The sequence below is a fragment of the Camelus dromedarius genome, chromosome 6 (assembly GCF_036321535.1).
Source record: "Camelus dromedarius isolate mCamDro1 chromosome 6, mCamDro1.pat, whole genome shotgun sequence".
NCBI lineage: Eukaryota > Metazoa > Chordata > Mammalia > Artiodactyla > Camelidae > Camelus > Camelus dromedarius.
This window is the reverse complement of record NC_087441.1, coordinates 60,113,265-60,132,281: the sequence shown is the minus strand read 5'-3', so window position 1 is coordinate 60,132,281 and position 19,017 is coordinate 60,113,265. Positions and strand designations below refer to the sequence as shown.

General features: G+C 34.0%; 1 protein-coding gene across 4 annotated transcripts in view; it reads right to left on the bottom strand.

Moving 5' to 3' along the window:
• RNGTT (RNA guanylyltransferase and 5'-phosphatase) overlaps positions 1 to 19,017 on the bottom strand; it is a 264,777-nt gene that overhangs the window by 154,389 nt on the left and 91,371 nt on the right. For all 4 annotated transcript variants that reach the window (XR_010381315.1, XM_064486867.1, XM_031456025.2 and 1 more), the window contains exons 7-8: positions 11,614 to 11,723; positions 10,327 to 10,428 (exon numbers count right to left, since the gene is read on the bottom strand). Coding sequence is in view for 3 of the 4 variants with exons in the window: in XM_064486867.1 (XP_064342937.1) it covers positions 10,327 to 10,428; positions 11,614 to 11,723 (212 nt within the window). In the remaining variant the exon portion in view is untranslated. The remainder of the gene's footprint in view (positions 1 to 10,326; positions 10,429 to 11,613; positions 11,724 to 19,017) is intronic.

Genomic DNA, 19,017 nt, shown 5'->3' with positions numbered 1-19,017 from the left:
TAATGAAAATACTGAGTATCATTATAGACTTCAAAGTGCAAAATCAAATGATATATTATTCATTTGTACTAATTACCATGAATGTTACAGGTTATGCTTTATAGAACTTCATAGCCACACAAAATTAAATACGTGAAATACAGTATGCTTTTAACTGGTCTTCCATGAGAGAGTAATGCCACATCGATTACTCAGAATTGCCTTGATCTGGAATAAAATTTAAAAGCCACTTAAAATGGCTTGGGCAGCACTTAAGATCAAAAGGCAGAAAGGTGTGGAAAACATTTTGATCTTCATAAAACAATCAGTCTTCATGAGAAGAAAAGATCAAAAGAAATATTCCAAAGACTGTTTTACTTTACTTTTATCCTTGACCTAGGCGATTACGTTCAATTTTCTTTTGTATAAAACATACTTTCTGAAAAAAAATCAATTATAATTCTTTCAAACAATTTTCTACTGATTCATAAAGAAGAACAGATCTGTTTTCTCTTTTTTACCCAACCTAGTACTTGCCATTTCTATAATCGTACATACTGGACTAGTACATGTGAGCAAATAACTAGCTCTTAAAGTATCACAAAATTGCAAAAAAAAAAAAAAAAAAAAAATAAGAATGAAAATCCACTTACTATCTCATCCAACAGATAGCTCTGTGGGGGGAGCCTTAGAATGCATGCCTAGCATGTAGGAGGTCCTGGGTTCAATCCCCAGTATCTTCATTAAAAATAAATAAACAAACAAATAAACCTAATTACCTCCCCCCGCCAAAACAAAAACAAAAACAAAACAACAGACAGCTCTATATTTGAGATGAGAGTAGGGGGCAAATGTCCTCCAGTGTGGTCAGTAGTACTATTTGACATTAAATAACAAATGTGTCTGTATCTCTTTATACCACTACGAAAGGTAAAAATCCGTCTAGGACACCCATTATCATACTCCTAAAATCAAAATAAGCCCTCATATTTCACATGGAATATCAAGCAATGCTCCTTAGCAGTTCTCTGTTATCTCTCTTTATGTATTCTGCTTTGTGCTATACATAGTTTTACTACATCTCTCACTACATCTTAGAGCTGCTTCAAGGGCAGGAAGTGTGTTTTGTTTTCCTACAGCGTCTTGTATCATCTTTTGAGACCACCTAACGCCTACAACAGCTTAAGAGTTATCTAGTAAAGCAATAAACATTACTTCTGCAAAGATACTGATTTTCCCTTTAAGTGAAAGGTGCAATGCAAGTCCAATTACCATCACAAAGCGATCTGAAGGAAAACCAATACAGTTTTCTACAGTGTATTAAAGAATAGCACAAATCACATCTGTCCATACTGAGGATCAGACAGTAGGCAGGAAGCAAAACATCATCAGAATAAGTATATTTTAAGACAAAAATTCACCTGTAATAATTAAACAGTAAAAATAATCAAAGAAATACTGAAAATGAATAATGAATACAGTATCTGGCAACACAGGAAAAAGAATACATGACTAACACAGTCCAATGGTAAAGATCCTAGGTTCTGGAGCCAGACTCACCACATTCAATCCCAGTCTTATTACTTACAAAAATATGTGGGTTTGGAAAACTGACTTGCCTCTATATGCCTCATTTTCCTAATTTATAAAATGGGGATGATAAACAGTACCTACACCTCAGACTTGTGCACAGTACATGAGATGCTCTGTAAAATACTCAGAACAATGTCTAGTAGACCTAAGTCCTCCACACGTGTTATCTGTTAAAATATAACTGTTGCCATAGCCAAAATACACAATAGACTTATGCCATTCCCCCCAAATGCTAATTAAATCAATAACAAATTTCATTTCCGATTGTCAACTTGGCTACATTATTATTTATACTAAGTGAAACTACGCAGAATTGCCCAGGATTCAGCAAAATGGGCTCTTTTATAGCAATGATGTTTGGGGTATATCACATAACCTTTGTCAAGATTTAGCAAAGATTTTAGAAGTTTCCATACTCTTTATCCAAGTAATACTATTTTCACCATAACCTATACAAAGATGGGTATAAGGAGTTACTTATAAAAGAAAAAACTAGAAACAGTCCAAATGCCTCAATGATAGAGAGCAAACAATTTTATTATGGCAGCAACTAAGTAGTATTTTTTAAAAGTATGGTCTAAAAATGGAAAATGCTCATATTAAGACAATAATAATAATAATAATAATAATCATATTAAACAGGCTAGTTCTAATCACCTGCTAAGTCCAGCAAAACCTCTGGTATACAGTAGATGGCCAATAAGTATCTGTGGACTGTATGAATAAACAGAGAGACAAATTCACCTCATATATTTGGGTCCCACAGCCTAGCTCTATTTAAATATATATCTATTAAGAAATATTAACAAAAAGGAACTATTTTAACGTTTCAAAGTCCTAGATATTTGCTACCCCTAGGATATGGGCAATCTCAAATTCTAACAAAGGACTGCACCTACATTTGCAACATATGTTTTAACTGTTTAATAAGTAGTAACTCTCTCACTTAGGATTTAATAAAAGAAACTAATATTTAAAGGATCTTTTTATCCTTCAATAAATTCTAAAAATGTGGACTAGCTGATATCTGTTCAAAAGTTTTGTTTTAAAATATTAGATTGTTTTTGTCCTATACCTGCTTTCCTTACTGTACAGTAACTACCCCACAACCTAAGAGAATTTTGAATGGATCCTGGGAAACCAAATGTAGGTTTGTAAAAATGATTTTCCAAGAAGTCTTAAACTAAAATAAAAATAACTAACATTTACTGAATACCAGTAATAAGCATTTTATATGAATCTCCTTTAATCATTTAATGGACAAATTCTCAGCTACATCTTTAACGCAATGGCTGGCTAAACATTGCTCTGGTTTGGGTCACTGATTTTTAAAATGTTCAACAGGGCATTAAGGGTAGTGGTTCCCAAATCTGGCTAGAAGTCAGAATCAACTTTGCTTTTCAAAAACGCAAACCCTCAGAGCCAACTAAAGCCTGCTGAATTTGCATCTCTGAATTTCTTTTTTTTTAACAAAAGCTTACTATGATGGTAACATAATCATGACGGTAACATAACCCAAACAATAAAAAGTTCCACAGTGACCTTAGAGACCACCCAAAATGCAACCCCACATGCTGTCCCAAACTGTTCAACAAACAAAGCAGTCCCAATTTTGTCTATTTTATATAATGAGACTCCAAGTAAGATTTGGGCTTGGAGAAGGAGTAAGAGTAAAATTACTTTCTTTTTTTAACCTATTTACTACCAGATATCATCAAAAGTATAGCTTCAGATCAGTAAACAGTGATTCTGACTGACCTCTAATCATTCTTTGTCTTCCTTCTCAATGATTAAAAAAAAAAAAAGAAGAAAGAAGGAAACACAGGAGTCACAGCTTTATTGTGCTCCTCCCAGATGCAAGAAAACTGGCCTGGATCCCTCAGAGTAGTTCTAACGAAACTACTGTTAAAAAACAAGGCTGGAGTCTTTAAATGATGTAACTGGTCTGGTCAACACTCTCTCAAAGGGTTTTTGGTTATCATCAGTGGTATGGTGCTAAACTTTCAGGTCCTAAAATTAGTCAACCATATAATGAGGAAAAACTACCTTAAGCCATATTTCAGAAGTTCAAATTCTAGAATACAGAACAATGGGGGAAAAAAGAGCTGGAGAATCAGGGTTGTACCGCTGCTTATGCCACTACCTAGTTACATGATTAAAGCAAATATTTTATTCTCTGGATTCTGGCCCCTCAAACACATCCACAAAAACTCTAAGTCTCCCTAGAATAGTTCAAAATTAAAAATCCTTTCCAGGGATAACTTTACTTACTAGTGAGTTTCTAAATACTAGATATAATGTTATGGCTCTAATTAATACTTACTAGTAAATAACTTAGAAGATACATTCTTATTTAATAGGAATACAGTCAAAATTCTTATGTTATACAGCATAAAAAACGATTTACTTTGCAGTCAAAAGAAAATCAGAGCTAAACAGAAATTTCTATTTGCTCTGATCTCTTCCCTCAAGTGGAACTGAAAAATAGCTGAATAACTGAACAAATATTACTTATAGTAGTATACACATCACTTACTTCATCATAATTTGATTTACTCATTCTGTTCCTATAGAGCATAAAACATAGTTTGGTTTTTGTTCGCATTTCACTGAAAATTATTCCAAAGACATCTGAAACCTCTTTAATATTCCTCTCAGTACATAAAACTTTCCAGCGTAGCATCTCATTACCTTATCTACACTATTCCTGTCTGAACATTCAGCTCCACTCATTAGAATAAACATCTGCTGCAAACATTATTAATGAGATTCTTATCAAGAGACCCAAGCAAGTTACTAACTACCTGGGGTAATTTTACTGTTCTGTATAAAAACCATTAGAGCAGCAAATAGAGAAGCTACCTGAACATATTATAGATAGTTTATCCCTACAATAGCTATTTCTACAAGTCACTAAGTACATTTATCAGGACATACACAGCATGACCACATGTCGAACACTCATTCATAACAAAGGAATAGGACATGGTTTTTAATGAGGAAAAATAAAAAGACAATTTACCTTTCACATTTATACATTTAGTCAATTATATAAAAAACCCTGTCAAAGTACCAGGGGCTAAGCAATAACATAATTGATGAGAAGAAAAACATTTCTTCTTGTTTACTGAAGTAAATTTTCTTTTTATTGAAGTATAGTTAGTTTACAATATTGTATCAATTTCTGGTACACACCATAATGTTTCGGTCATACATATACATACATATATCCCCTTTCAAACTCTTTTTCATTATAGGTTATTACAAGACACTGACTATAGTTCCCAGTGCTATACAGTAGAAACTTGTTTATCTATTTTATATTTAGTAGTTAGTATTTGCAAATCTCAAACTCCCAAATTATCCCTTCCCACCCGCCTCCCCCACAGTAACCATAAATTTCTATGGATTTTTTCTAGTTCTATGAGACCATTCATGTTTTGTAAATAAGTTCATTTGTTTCTTTTTTTAAGATTCCACATATAAGTGATATCATATGGTATTTGTCTATCCCTTTCTGGCTTACTTCACTTAGAATGACAATCTCCAGGTCCATCCATGTTGCTGCAAATAGCATCATTTTACTCTTTTTTATGGCTGAGTAGTATTCCATTGTATAGATATACCACATCTTCTTTATCTAGTCATCTGTCAGTGGACATTTAGGTTGTTTCTATGTCATGGCTATTGTAAATAGTGCCGCTATGAACATCAGGTGCATGTATCTTTTTGAATTAGAGTTCCCTCCAGATACACGCCCAGGAATGTGATGGCTAGATCATATGGTAAATCTATTTTTAGTTTTTTAAGGAATTTCTATACTGTTTTCCATAATGACTGCACTGAACTACATTCCCACCAACAGTGTAGGAGAGTTCCCTTTTTTCCATACCCTCTTCAGCATTTACCATTTATGGACTTTAATGATGGCCATTCTGACTGGTGTAAGGTAATACCTCACTGGAGTTTTGAGAATTGCTTATTTAGGTCTTCTGCTCATTTTTTGATTGCGTTGTTGTTGTTGTTGTTGTTGTTGTTGCTGTTAAGCTGTATGAGCTGTCTGTACAGCCTGGAGATTAAGCCCTTGTCAGTTGCATCATTTGCAAATATTTTTTCCCATTCTATAGGTTGTCTTTTTGTTTTGTTTACAGTTTCCTTTGCTGTGCAAAAGCTTGTAAGTTTAATTAGGTCCCATTTGTTTATTTTGCTTTTATTTCTATTGCCTGGGTAGACTGCCCTGGGAGAACATTGCTAAGATTTATGAAAGAAAATGATTTGCCTATGTTTTCTTATAGGAGCTTTAATAGTGTTTTGTCTTCTGTTTAAGTCTTTAAGCCATTTTGAGTTTATTTTTGTGTATGGTGTGAGGGAGTGTTCTAACTTCACTGATTTACATGCAGCTGTCCACATTTCTCAACTCCAATTGTTGAAGAGATTGTCTTTTCTCCATTGTATATTCTTGCCTTCTTTGTTGAAGATTAATTGACCAAAAGTGTGTGAGTGTATTTCTGGGCCCTCTATTCTGTTCCATTGATCTATATGTCTGTTTTTGTGCCAATACCACACTGTTTTGATTACTGTAGCTCTGTAGTATTGTCTGAAGTCTGGGAGGGTTATTCTTCCAGCTTTGTTCTTTTCCTTCAGTACTGCTTTGTCAATTCTGGATCTTTTGTGACTCCACATAAATTAGGATTATTTGTTCTAGTTCAGTGGAAAATGTCCTGGGTAATTTAATAGGGACTGCACTAAATATGTAGATTGCTTTGGGTACGGCCATTGCCATTGTAACAATATTGATTCTTCCAATTGTAACAAAATTGATTCTTCCAATCCAAGAGCATGGGATATTATTTCATTTCTTTAAATCATCTTTACATTCCTTAATCAACGTTTTGTAGTTTTCCACATATAAGTTTTTCACCTCCTTTGTCAGGTTTATTCCTATTTGTTTTTTCTGATGTGACTTTAAAAGGGATTTTTTTTTACTTTCCATTTCTGATATTTCATTGTTAATGTAAAGAAATGTAACTGATTTCTATATGTTAATCTTGTATCCTGCTACCTTGCCAAATTCTTTTATCCGCTACTGAAGTAAATTTTTTTTAATCTTTATGTTAAACTTGTTTCCCTACCTTAAGTCCACTTTTACACATTTTTACTTAAAAAAAGGAAATAAATTTGTGATGTAAAAACAGTCTTTTTAAGGACAATATATTCAATCACAGGTTGGCAAACTATGACCAAAGGGCCAAGTCTGGCCTGCCACCTGTTTCTGTAAATAAAGTTTTATTATAACAAAGTTATTCTCATTTTATGTGAGAGCAGTAGAATACAGCTGCTTTTGTGTTACTATCGCAGAGCTGAGTAATTGAAATAGAGTTCACATGGTCACATAGCCTTAAAATATTTACTATCTGGCCCTAACAGAAAACATTTGGTGGGGGAGGGTATAGCTCAGTGGTAGAGTGTGTGCTTAGCATGCATGAGGTCCTGGGTTCGATCTCCAGTACCTCCTTTAAAATAAATATATAAACTTAATTACCTTCCCCCAAAAGAAAAATAAATAAATTAATTAATTAATTAAATGTTGAGGGAGGAAGGGAGGGAGAGAGAGAGAGAGAGAGAGAAAGAGAGAGAGAGAGAGAGAGAGAGAAAGAGAGAAAGAAAGAAAGAAAAGAAAAGAAAAGAAAAGAAAAGAAAAGAAAGAGAGAAAGAAAGAAAGAAAAGAAAAGAAAAGAAAAGAAAAGAAAAGAAAAAAGAAAGAAGGAAAGAAAAGGAAACATTTGCTGAACTGCGAATCAGATGAAAAACTTAAGAGATGGGGGTTCTGTCTTAAGCACTCTTGATCCATTCAGCACTGACACAGAGCCCTGGAGGTAACAAGTTCTCAATATAATTTCTAAATGAAAGAAAGAAGGGGATTCCCAGACCAGGGTTCAGGAAGAATGAATCTGTCATAAATTTTCTCCAAGGAGCATTATACAAATGTATCTAACTCCCTTACTTGATTTTTATAAATTACATTTCCATGAATGCTTAAGTGGCTTTTCTTTTTAATTCCTGCAATAATTTTCCTTGTAAGCCAAGTCCCACATTTACCTTTTTCTCAAAGTAGGGATACACACACACACACACATACAAGACAGAAGGTAAGTATATGCACGTATAAATCAGTAGCTATCTGTTACTGTGTATCTACTATATGATAATTGTTTTAAATTACTTCATTTACTCCTTTTACAACAATTTTATGGGGGTATCAGATCATCCTTATCTTATATAAACTCAAACAAAAGTTCTTTCTTAGGGTCATCTAGCTTTATTCTGCCCCAGTGTGTCATTTTCCTTGAAATAGTCTTCTTTTGGGGGGTTAGGGGGCCACAGGGAGGAGGCTAAATGGTTTACATTTTTGTTTGGAAACTAAATGTGACAAAGAGTTGTAATCTTTTAAAACCTAAGAAATTTCACAACCACCCCACGTGTTTCCATATCTTTCATGCGAAGACATTGGCAGCTTTTCACTGACTAATTCACTCAATAAATATTTATCAAGTGCCTACCATGTGCCAGGAACTATTCTAGGCACTGAGGACACAGTGGTTAAAAAGACAAAAGTCCCAGCCCTCATGAAGTTTGTTTTCATTATAATCATCAATTCACTGCAGGGCTTTTGCTTTTCCATTACAAATGATTCCCATAAAGTTACATTTTTCTTATGTCAAATTTATACTCTGAGTTATTTTCTTTTATTTTATTATCTGCATTACTATAGTGGTTACAAAAAAATAATAATTTGGTTTTCTCTTAGATAATAATTCAGAAACCATTTAAATTTGTAGTGTTTAATCTTCAGATTAAAAAGAATTAAAATAAATTGTGAGATTAATTCTAAAAACTTAGAATACTTATAAATCACCACTTTCACAAAGTTGCTGAACTGATTTTGAATGAATGCATTTTGAAGATTGTTTCTTTACAAATTCTGCTAATTAAGCAAGTACACAGAAAAATTCTATTGTTAAAGTTCTAATTATCTTTTCCCAGAATATTCTACAGAATCTCTGAAAAAGCAGTATTTCCCAATTACAAGACAGTTCAATTCCAATTGTATCTGCAGCACTTTTTCATCAATTCTCCTGGTATTGCATTTCACCCAAGGAAAACTGACTCTCCCTTCCACTGCATCTCCACTACGACCAGTACAGATTCTCTTTCTAGATCCCACCTTTGAAATTCTCCCAAAGGTCAAACTATATGTAGGTTCTCTGGAAACATCACACTTTGTTCATACTGTTTGATTTAAGTATTGTATTATATATCTTTTTTCCCATTTTTATTGCAGCTTTATACACAATAGCCAAGATACGAAAACAACCTAAGTATCCACCAACAGATGAATGGTTAAAGAAGATGTGGTGTGTGTATATGTGTGTGTGTGTGTGTATATATATATAAAATGGAATATATATACATAATGGAATATTATTCAGCCATAAAAAAGAAGGAAATCCTGTCATTTGTAACAACATAGAACTTGAGGGTATTATGCTGAGTGGAGTAAGTCAGATAGAAAGACAAACTGTATGATATCACTTACATACGGAATCTAAAAAAAGCAAACTCATAGAAACAGAGACTAGAATGACAGTTACTAGGGACTGAGTGGGTGGGGAAAAATGCGGAGGTGCTGCTCAAAGAGTACAAATTACCAGTTATAAGAAATATAAGTTCTAAGGATCTAATATACAACATGGTGATTATAGTTAATAATACTGTATTATATACTTGAAAGTCGCTAAGATGATAGATCTTAAATGTTCTTACCACAAAAAAAGAAATGGTAATTATGAAAATCAATCGAGGTGTTAGCTAATAATACAGCAATAATTATTTTGCAGTATATAACTGCATCCAATCAAGTTGTACCCTTTAAATTTATACATTATCACGTCAATTATATCTCAATAAAGTTGGGAAAAAACTGAAATATATGTATTTATGAGTGTGTGTATATATGCACTCATATATACACGTACTCCAAATTATTCTAAAACATTTTCTTTATTATGAAGTTAATAGGACTTCTATATTAATATCTGTTAAAATAATTACTTCAACTATTATAACATCTTGCTAAATGAATTAATACATATAGTAAAGCTATAAAAAATGGCTTACAAAAAAAATAAAAAGTTAAATATTACTGAAGAAACAAAATTTATACTAATAAATATTTTTAAGCTTAGGAAGATGAATATGAGGCTAAGCTTTGTTGTAAGAACACACATTAAAAATGTATAAAATTACAAAAGCTATTAGCAAGGGTTAAGCAAAAAAGAAAAACTATTGAAGGAAAAAAATACAGAATGAATCAGGGAGACTTGGTAATTTTTAGATTATAAACTAATAATACATCTGTTAATTTTAGAAGTGCCCATCAACCATAGAAAACAAGGTAGTAGACAGCAGACATACCAAAAAACACAGCATTATTAACAAAAAACACTATCAGATTTAAATTTGTACAGATTTATGTCAAACTAACATAACTCTGAGACCAAAAATGTAGCAGAATCAGAGATAATTATATTACACAGCTAAGAATACTAGCAAAACAAAAACTGTACAATATATGAAACATGCTTCTTTTGCTGTCCAAGTCACTCCCAGGAGTGCAAACCTTCTCCAACAACAAAGCAATACTCTTCAAGCATTCAGGTTATTAGTACAACTTTTTTTAGAAGTCTAACTTACCGAGTACCATCTGCTTTCCAGCTTACTTTATATGGCTTCTGCTCCAAAAGTTTAATATTTTGCTTGTCCATGGAAACAGGCTGTGCTCCAGGGAATCCAGACCTTAGAAAAGAACACTGTATTACTATTATGGCTGGTATCCATACAAAGCAATATATGTCTTAAACCAACCTCACATGAGTCAAACATTTATCACAATGTTCTCCCTATCATGAGATTAATGTCACTTGGAATAATATCAGCTTTCACTAGAATGCTAACAAAAGGTTATCATTTTCTTGACATTTTACAAGGCAAGTTAACAAGATGCTAACTGCCACTACTATACTATGACTATTGGGCTATAATTTTTAAATGTTAGTCACATGATCTAAGTAGTAAAGCAGGTATGTCTACAAGTTTCTTACTTCAGGAAGAAGTTTAAATATTGCCTTATTATCTTACATTGCTCTAGACCCCATACTCCTCCATCACAACACTGCAAACTTAGCATAACTCTGCAGGGTTGGCAAGTCTCTGCTCAAAAGATGACCAGAAGTGACAAAACAAGAGAAATTTAGGTCAAGATTAAAGTACACTGGCAAGAGTTTAACAGAACACTGAAACTGATAATAATTCAACACCATTTTCATCTTTTGGTTAAAATTATTTCTAGCTGACTGATCTGCCTATATCAGTCCAAAGATTTCTTTATACTAGTAATTTTTAACAATAACCTTGTTTCATCATGTTCCAGCTGTATTATAATCTTCTGTCACAGGCAGCAATGATCACTAGATGACCACAGACCAAGACTTGAGAACAACAGATAAGAGCAGTGAACTCTCTCCTGAATCCTCTCCCATGAAATGTCTGATAAATATCTTCAAGGCGTGGTAAGGGGTAGAATATATTTATAGCTGATTCTCCCAGGTGTCTTATTACAGATAAATTGGGAAATGAGACACATCCAAGTTTCGCCTCTTCTCCATTAATAAAATAAGGGCAACCGAAACATTAATCAGCAACAGTAGAATCAAACCCACAAAGTAAATACTAGACAGTGACAACAGTAATTTTCTATTCCTTTAGGAAGACGTGTGAGTCATCTAATTTTGGCTCAACTGTCTAGTTATTACACTGTTTATTTTGAGAAAAACCTAATAAATTCTTGCTTGATATCTTTTTAAGAACTCGATGTAAACACACAAACTTCAAGAAACAAAGAAGGTATGTCACTGTTTGCATTAATGTTAAGTATTGCAGAGTAATAACAAATTTTATTTAAAACTTTAAAATGTTTATTACCCTTCCCAGCCACAGAACTGATGACACTTCTGCTGTACTTCTCCTAACTTTGGTTGAGTTGTTACTTGAGTTACACCTTTAACAGTTACACCTTCCAAGAAAATAGCACCCTGAAAATTAAAGGAAAAGAAAAGTATATTAGAGTTTAAATCCTTTCACAAAGACCAAACTGAGAGACAGATTCATCTATTTCCACAAATCTAAGCAAATATATACAACAAATGGTCTGCTACAGGAGGTTCTATAAATTCCCCTGGGATGGTACACTCATTTCCTTTATCCAGCATATGATTTTCAATGTTGTATATATACAGCCCAGTGTCTATATCATGTTGTCAAACCATCCATAAGTATTACTCAGTAACTATAACATCAATTATAACTTACCTACCACTTACTCAGAGCCAGGAAAAGTATCTGGCATTTTACAGTTCCTCTAACCCTTATACCAATTCTGAAAAGTGGTAAAAACAGAATTTGAACTCAGGTCTATACTATACCATTCACCAATGATTATACTTTGGGGAGGGGGAGGAAAGTTGTATGGCTTATGAAGTTTGGATTTTAAGGGGATAACACCTACAATATGTATCTTTGTAAACTAAAATAAGAACGTAACAGTAGACAAAGTGGCTAAGCTACAGTCATCAAATGTATCAACATAAAATTAAATATTACTCATCACAAAATTTTTAATCTAAATTCTTTAACTCAGAACTACGTAAATTATCTTATTATATTTCATAGCAAGCACATATTTTTAAAATATCACAGAGAAGTGAAGCAGACAGAATTTATATATCAAATAAATAAAGAACACCCCTGGAAATTTTAAAGACTGAAAAAAAATAGTCTAGATTCACACTAAAATTACTTTCAGACTCATAAGAGGGCTGGCATCAGTCTTAAGAAAAATCTATAAAACAACTCTAGCTATTAATTAGGGAATAAAAAATATGGTCTGTAAGCTGCAATGATCAACCTTCTGGCAAAGATCTGACAACTGAACTACTTGGGAAAGGAAAAAAAAGAATATAAGATTTAGCCCACATACATCCCTGTCAAATCTAGAAGAGTCTTGAGCTGATGCAGCAGACACTGGTCCTACCTTTTGCCCCTAATTCTGAATCATATTTTATAGTTATCAAAAATGCCATCTACTTTGTTTTCCTTAAATAGAGGTTCCATGGGCCAAAGGATCAAAGAGTATCATTCCTCTCCTATTACACTATCACCTCTCTTTACTAGCCAATGAAATTTCTATTGTAGAACCATTTCTTTCATTAAATATAGTAACTAAAGAGGGAAAGTATTTTTAAAGGAAAGCTTAATCAATAACTAGATGGTTAAGATTTTTTTAACATATTTAGTTATTGAGATACTCAGATAACTTCAACATCCTGATAAAATTACATCTTGTATATACTAATTAAAAAGAGAAAGCATTCTAAAAGTTCAATATTCAGCATCTTTATTCTGAAGATATTAATAGCATAGAATTTTTTTAAGTTTTACATGAGGAAGGTATCTAACTTCACTTATGAGTATGTATTCCCTAAGCAAAGTCAAAACAATCAATGATAATTTCTGAAAAGCAAAGTTCAAATTAGTATAACTTAATCCTAAAAACACAAACATTGCCTCCTTTTTTAAACAAATAGCAAAAAGGACAAAAGCAGAGGAATATGATCAACATTCAATCCAGTGCTTTCCTACAATATTACTACAGAAAAACTTTAATAGGTCTACACAGTTGAACAAGCTAAATATTTTTTAATTTAACAGAACAAATGAATATTGAGTCTCAGTACAGACTTAACAACTACTGAGTCTGCTTATAAAAACATAACTCCAATCATCTAGCAAATGTCCATCATCCATTTATTTTTCTTCTTCCTGAGTTGTTCCTACATTGCACCAATTTCTTTTTCATTTTTAGTTTTCCCTATTTTTTTCTGCAATAATTATTGAGTAAAAAGAAAGATAGGAGTAAGTCCAATAAAAACAGCAAGCATGATGTACTCCATGCACAAATAACATTCAGTAACTTTAACTCTGGGATAATGTAATTTGCTGTTTAATGTCATTATAAGTTTCTTCTGATGAAAATATAATTTTGCATTATCTAAAATGATGTAATAATTCCTAGAATGATCACTAATCCCAAATATAAACAGCAATGTCTTAAGTCTCAAACGATTTTCAAACATACAGTAATTGAGCTTTAAAGTCATTGACATTTACTTTCACTTTTTAACAAATTACCATTTGTGGGAATTTTAAAAAAAATCAAAAGTAAAAAGAAGATAATGTTTACTTAAGATGAAAGACGTGTATTTCATAAACAGCCTTAAAATGGAAATTTGTATGGATATCCCAAACAGAACAAAAGGAATGAATGATTGATCAGAGGGAAATGAGGAAATTACTACAGAAGATGGGGACCAATCTATACGTGAGAGAGAGGGGTGTGCACATATAAAGAGAGTAAGTAAGTATGTATGTAATGTATAATAAAGACATGTTAGTAATGAAGAAAATTCATTAATAGACTTATTCAAAGAGATGATCCTAGATTAATCCATTCAAAGAAGCAAGTAGCAATACCTGTAAGTCATACTCTTTCAATTCGATAGCAGCATGTGCTCAAAAGATGAATAAAGGTGTCTTAGGACTATGAGGGCCAAGTATAGGACATGTACCACTGTTACAAACCCCGAAAGAACCATCAGAATTGACTACAAGAAGTACATTACTTCAAATCATAATCATATCAATACAAGGGTCAGGAAAGAGAAACTCTAACAAAAATAAATTCTCATACCAAAATAAGTTCATTGCGTTAAGAGCTGTGAGCTACAAAGAATTAATCACTCTTAGATTGCCTCCATTAACTACTAACTACCATCAACCTCAACTGAAACAAAAGGAAAATGAAAGCTTTCCAACCATGAATCTGCCAATTAACTACAGCTACACTTGTTATCCTCTCAACCATACTGCTGATATCACTCAAGTCAACCCTCCAGTCACCCTTCCTCTCTGATGGTCTTGTCCTCATTGCTTTGGAGCCCCTTCTTGATTCATCTTTTCACTAACCACCCTCCCAAAGAGTTCCAATGTAAACCCTAGAATCTCTTTTTCATAAATAACCTTCCCTATAACCTCAACTTTTTTCATGAACACCTATACCCTATGTCTTAACTAAAAGCTAGCTCTCCACCAAGAAGGCCACTCACTTTTTAGGTGAAAGCTACTCATTCTCCCACTGCCCAAGTCCCATGGGGGTAATGTAAACAATTCCCTTATATCCTCACTGGTTTCCTGGCCTCTTTCAAGAGCTCCTCTTCCATTTAGACCAAATCCATTCAGCTTTATCACTCAGCTGTGGTAGAGCAGATATCCACTGTGGCTGGATTTATTTCTTTAAGAGCTGCCTTTTCCATCCACAAAGACAGGACCCTAACAGCTATGTGATATGATATTAGAAGATAACATCCCAGGCCAGCCAAAGTTAATGGGAGCATGAGTGAACCCCTAACTCTATCTGAACCCATCAGGTTCTCTCTTCTGGTAACTTTGAATCTGCACTCAGAGAGTGAAAGTCTCTGCATGTGGCTAAAATTATAACATGTAAACTTAGAAGATGTAAGATAGTAAAATCTCCCAGGTAAACAAGGAATCAGCTATATTCCTGTGCTTGAGTTGTACTCATTTACTCATAATAAATCCCTCTTATTATTTAAGCTAGTTTGAGTTAGTTTCTGTTACTTGCAACTAGATAATCTAAACTAATAAAACACTCTATCCTTCATACATTGACCTCCAGTCATTTCTCCACATTCATCAAAAACAGTATTTCTCACTCACCATGCTAACTTCTATCATTATATTGCTAACATGAACATCCATTGAGATAATTTGAGCCATCAAACAACCTAAGCTTCACAGTTAGGTAATTTCATTTTTGATGACCTGCATCTTTGCTTAACTTGAGCGCATTGCTCCATGGTCACACCACCCTCATTCCAGACTGCTCCACCTTTTGATTCCTCAATTCAACCCACATTGATTGAGTACCCTCAACATTCTAAAACCAACCTGCCACTCTCACCTCTTTCATTAAATGGCTTAACTCTTTTACTCTCACTATGCTCACTTTGCAATTTCACCAAGACTAACAGCCCGTCACTCCCTTTTCAGTCAAACAGGTCCCCCACCGACCTTATTTCCTATTCAATCTAGATCCTACGGCTGATTACTTCCATTATTTTTCACCCGATACCCTTAGTACTTCTCACTCTCCTCTCCTTCCATCACACCCATACTAAGTATACTCAGTCTTGTGTCAACTGGCCATTAATATTCCCCACCTCCATACAGAGACAGCTGAAATTTACTGAGGAAAAATCACAATCTCAGTGCTAAGGATGAGACTTCCCTCCTCTTGCTGAAGACCTGTTTCTCTATCTGCTCTTAAACTCCATTTCCTCTCATCTCCTCAGAAACTGCTCTATCATTTATTCCCCAACCTTCATTTTCAACTTCATTGACTCCACTAGCTCCTTATCTACAAGTATTAATATGCTTGAGTTTATTCCATACCAAAAAGGATCTCTGACTATGTCAGCAGCAAGTTATCACTCTTAAGTCACCCTTTTTGATCATAACCAAATTATTCAAATAGTCTGTATCAGTGTGCAGAAAAGAGTTAACATAAAAGGACTGCTTGCAAGGTTGGCCCCTGGGTGGCATCTGAGAACACAACTCTCAGTGATCTCAGTCAACTAATAAGGCTGGTTGACCATGCCGAAACTATCTGAACAAATGCTTTCCTTCAGGGATTCTGGAATTTTGGTACATGCTAGGCACAAGCTGCTTGCATGACCAACCATGAATTAAAACCTTGGGCACTGAGACTCTACTGAGCTTCCACAGACAGAAACATCACACATACGCCACTGCATTTCCACCACTGTGGGAAGAGTGAGCTCTGTACAACCCCTCATGTTAGGAGAGTGCATAAGGAAGCCTGCACATGGACTCCTCTAAACTCCACTTGTCTTTCTCCCTTATGATCCAGCTGGATATCCTTAGCACATTGCGGCATTAAATCTAGGCTGTGAGTACAACTATACGCTGAGTCCTTCTAGCGAATCTCCAGAAGCAGAAGTGGTACAAAGGACCCCTAACACAACTGTGTCCTTTTGTCACCTCCTGTTAGCTTCTCAAAATCACTAGTCTGACCTGGCACAACTGCACCACAGAAAATAATCCTCAGGTGAACACTTCCAATCCTTCTTGTATTTGTCCACTCTGTGAGTTTTCATATTTATTAAGTCATTCACATAAATCACTACAGAACTCTAAACTATTTCTATTTCTTTGTCCTTTTATGCTACATCCAGAAAGAATTTATTAGCTAGATCTTCTGGCTTGATAATCTCTTCCACAGCTAACCTCAGTCTGCTATCCAACCCATCTACTGACTTTTTTTTTTTAATCATCATTTCCAGGGTCTCTAACTGGTTCTTCTTCATAATAGCTTGCCATTATTTTATAGATTGATGACAGCCTCTCTTATCTTCTAAAGAAATGTTCTGTTTGCTTTTTATAAACTGTTCCCTCTGGTGCTAGCTAAAAAGAATGAGGTAGTTCTATATGTACTAAAAAAAAAGATAACCAAGTGGGAAAAAAAAAGCCAAAGAAAAATACATTTATGTTAAAAAGGGGTGGGGGGAACAAGATCAAAACTGAATATATGTATGCAAATGCATAGCAAAATTAGTATCTAGAAGGATCACCAAAAAGTAAAGAGCAGATGGAGTTGGAATGAAGGGATAACTGCACTTCTTACCCTATATACTTCCAGGTGTTCACATTTTTATTTTACAAAGAAAATTGATCTTTATGTTACTTGTGTACACTTTTCAAGTAAAGAGATAAACAGGTAAGTAAATGGGGAAAAGTTGTTTTAAGATGACAAAATGCCAACGGTAGGATGAAAGTTAAAGCGTTATTAGTTTTCACACTTTATTTAATGTTAAGTATATTATTTTATAAATTAAAAAAGATAACAATTTTAGTATTTACTAATTATGATTTAAAAAGAGGAAAAATGCGTAAGGCTTTAGAATTTTCTTTTTTCATAACTCTGCCTTTGGAAGTATAAGCACAAATATTGTTGAAAATCAACATTTCCTCATTGTCAGAAATCAAACCTAACTGCTTTCTCCAAAAACAGAGAAGAGAAGCTTTCTGCTTTTGGCAATGGCAGACCAGCTTAACAAGACTGATTCTACAGCCATGAGAAAATGCTAGACAAAATGTTAACAGTACCTGTTTGAAGACACTGGAGAATTAAAAAGGCAGTAAGGACTTGAAGGGCCAAGAACTGAGAGAGAAGGGAAGCCCAGAGAGCTTAGCTGGACTTCTGGTGTAGCTTTCCTCCTCTAGGATTTTCCTCTACAGGCACTGTTTCAAAAATGATAGCTGAGAGGCTAAGAAACTGAATAGAGCTTTCAGCAATTTTCATAGAAATGGGAAAACAAAAACTGTAATTCTAGGCCACCAAGGAGGAAGGGTCTTGCTTAATTAATTGTTCAGGCTTTCAGTGAGAATTCCTAAAGGGGCATAATGAACTAGGATGAACCAAAAACAGAGCAGCCCCCCAAAACCAAAGCCTAGCTTCTAAACAGTTCAATTCTTAACTGAGTTAAGACGTTCTATCGCTAATCCTGTGTAGGAACAAAAGAAAATCTTCTCTGAAGGAAGACAACAGGATGCAGAGCTTCACATTATTTCCACAATTTTTCATACATAGTGTCTAGTGAGCAGAAATACCCATATATGGGGAGGGAGAAAATCTACAATTGACTGGAAATCAAAAGGGCACAAGAAAAACTAAAAAAAGACCCAGAGGATATCTACGTATTAGTTTTAGAGTTATCTGACATAGGCTTTAGAATAGGCTTAATAAATTCAAAAACCTAAATGACAAGATGTAGAATTCCAGCAGAGAACTGAATGCTATTTTAAAACTCAAACTGAAATTCCAGAAGGAAGGTGAAATAACTGAAATTAAATGCTCAATGGATCAATTTAATAGCAGCTTAGACAAACCTAAAGACAGAATGAACACACTGGAAGATAGGTTCAGAAGAAAATATCCAGACTGAAAAATAAAAGAATAAAAAAATACAGAAAAGGACACAGGAGATTTTTTTTTAATAATAAAGTTTAAAAGGTCTCTTAGGTTAAGTCTCAGAAGGAGAAAGGAGAAGTAATGGATCTAAAACAATACTTGAAGAGAAAATGGCTAAGAAATGTCTATGACTGGGGAAAAAAAAAATCCAACCACAGATTCAAGAATCACTATTAATAGAAAGCAGGATAAATATGAAG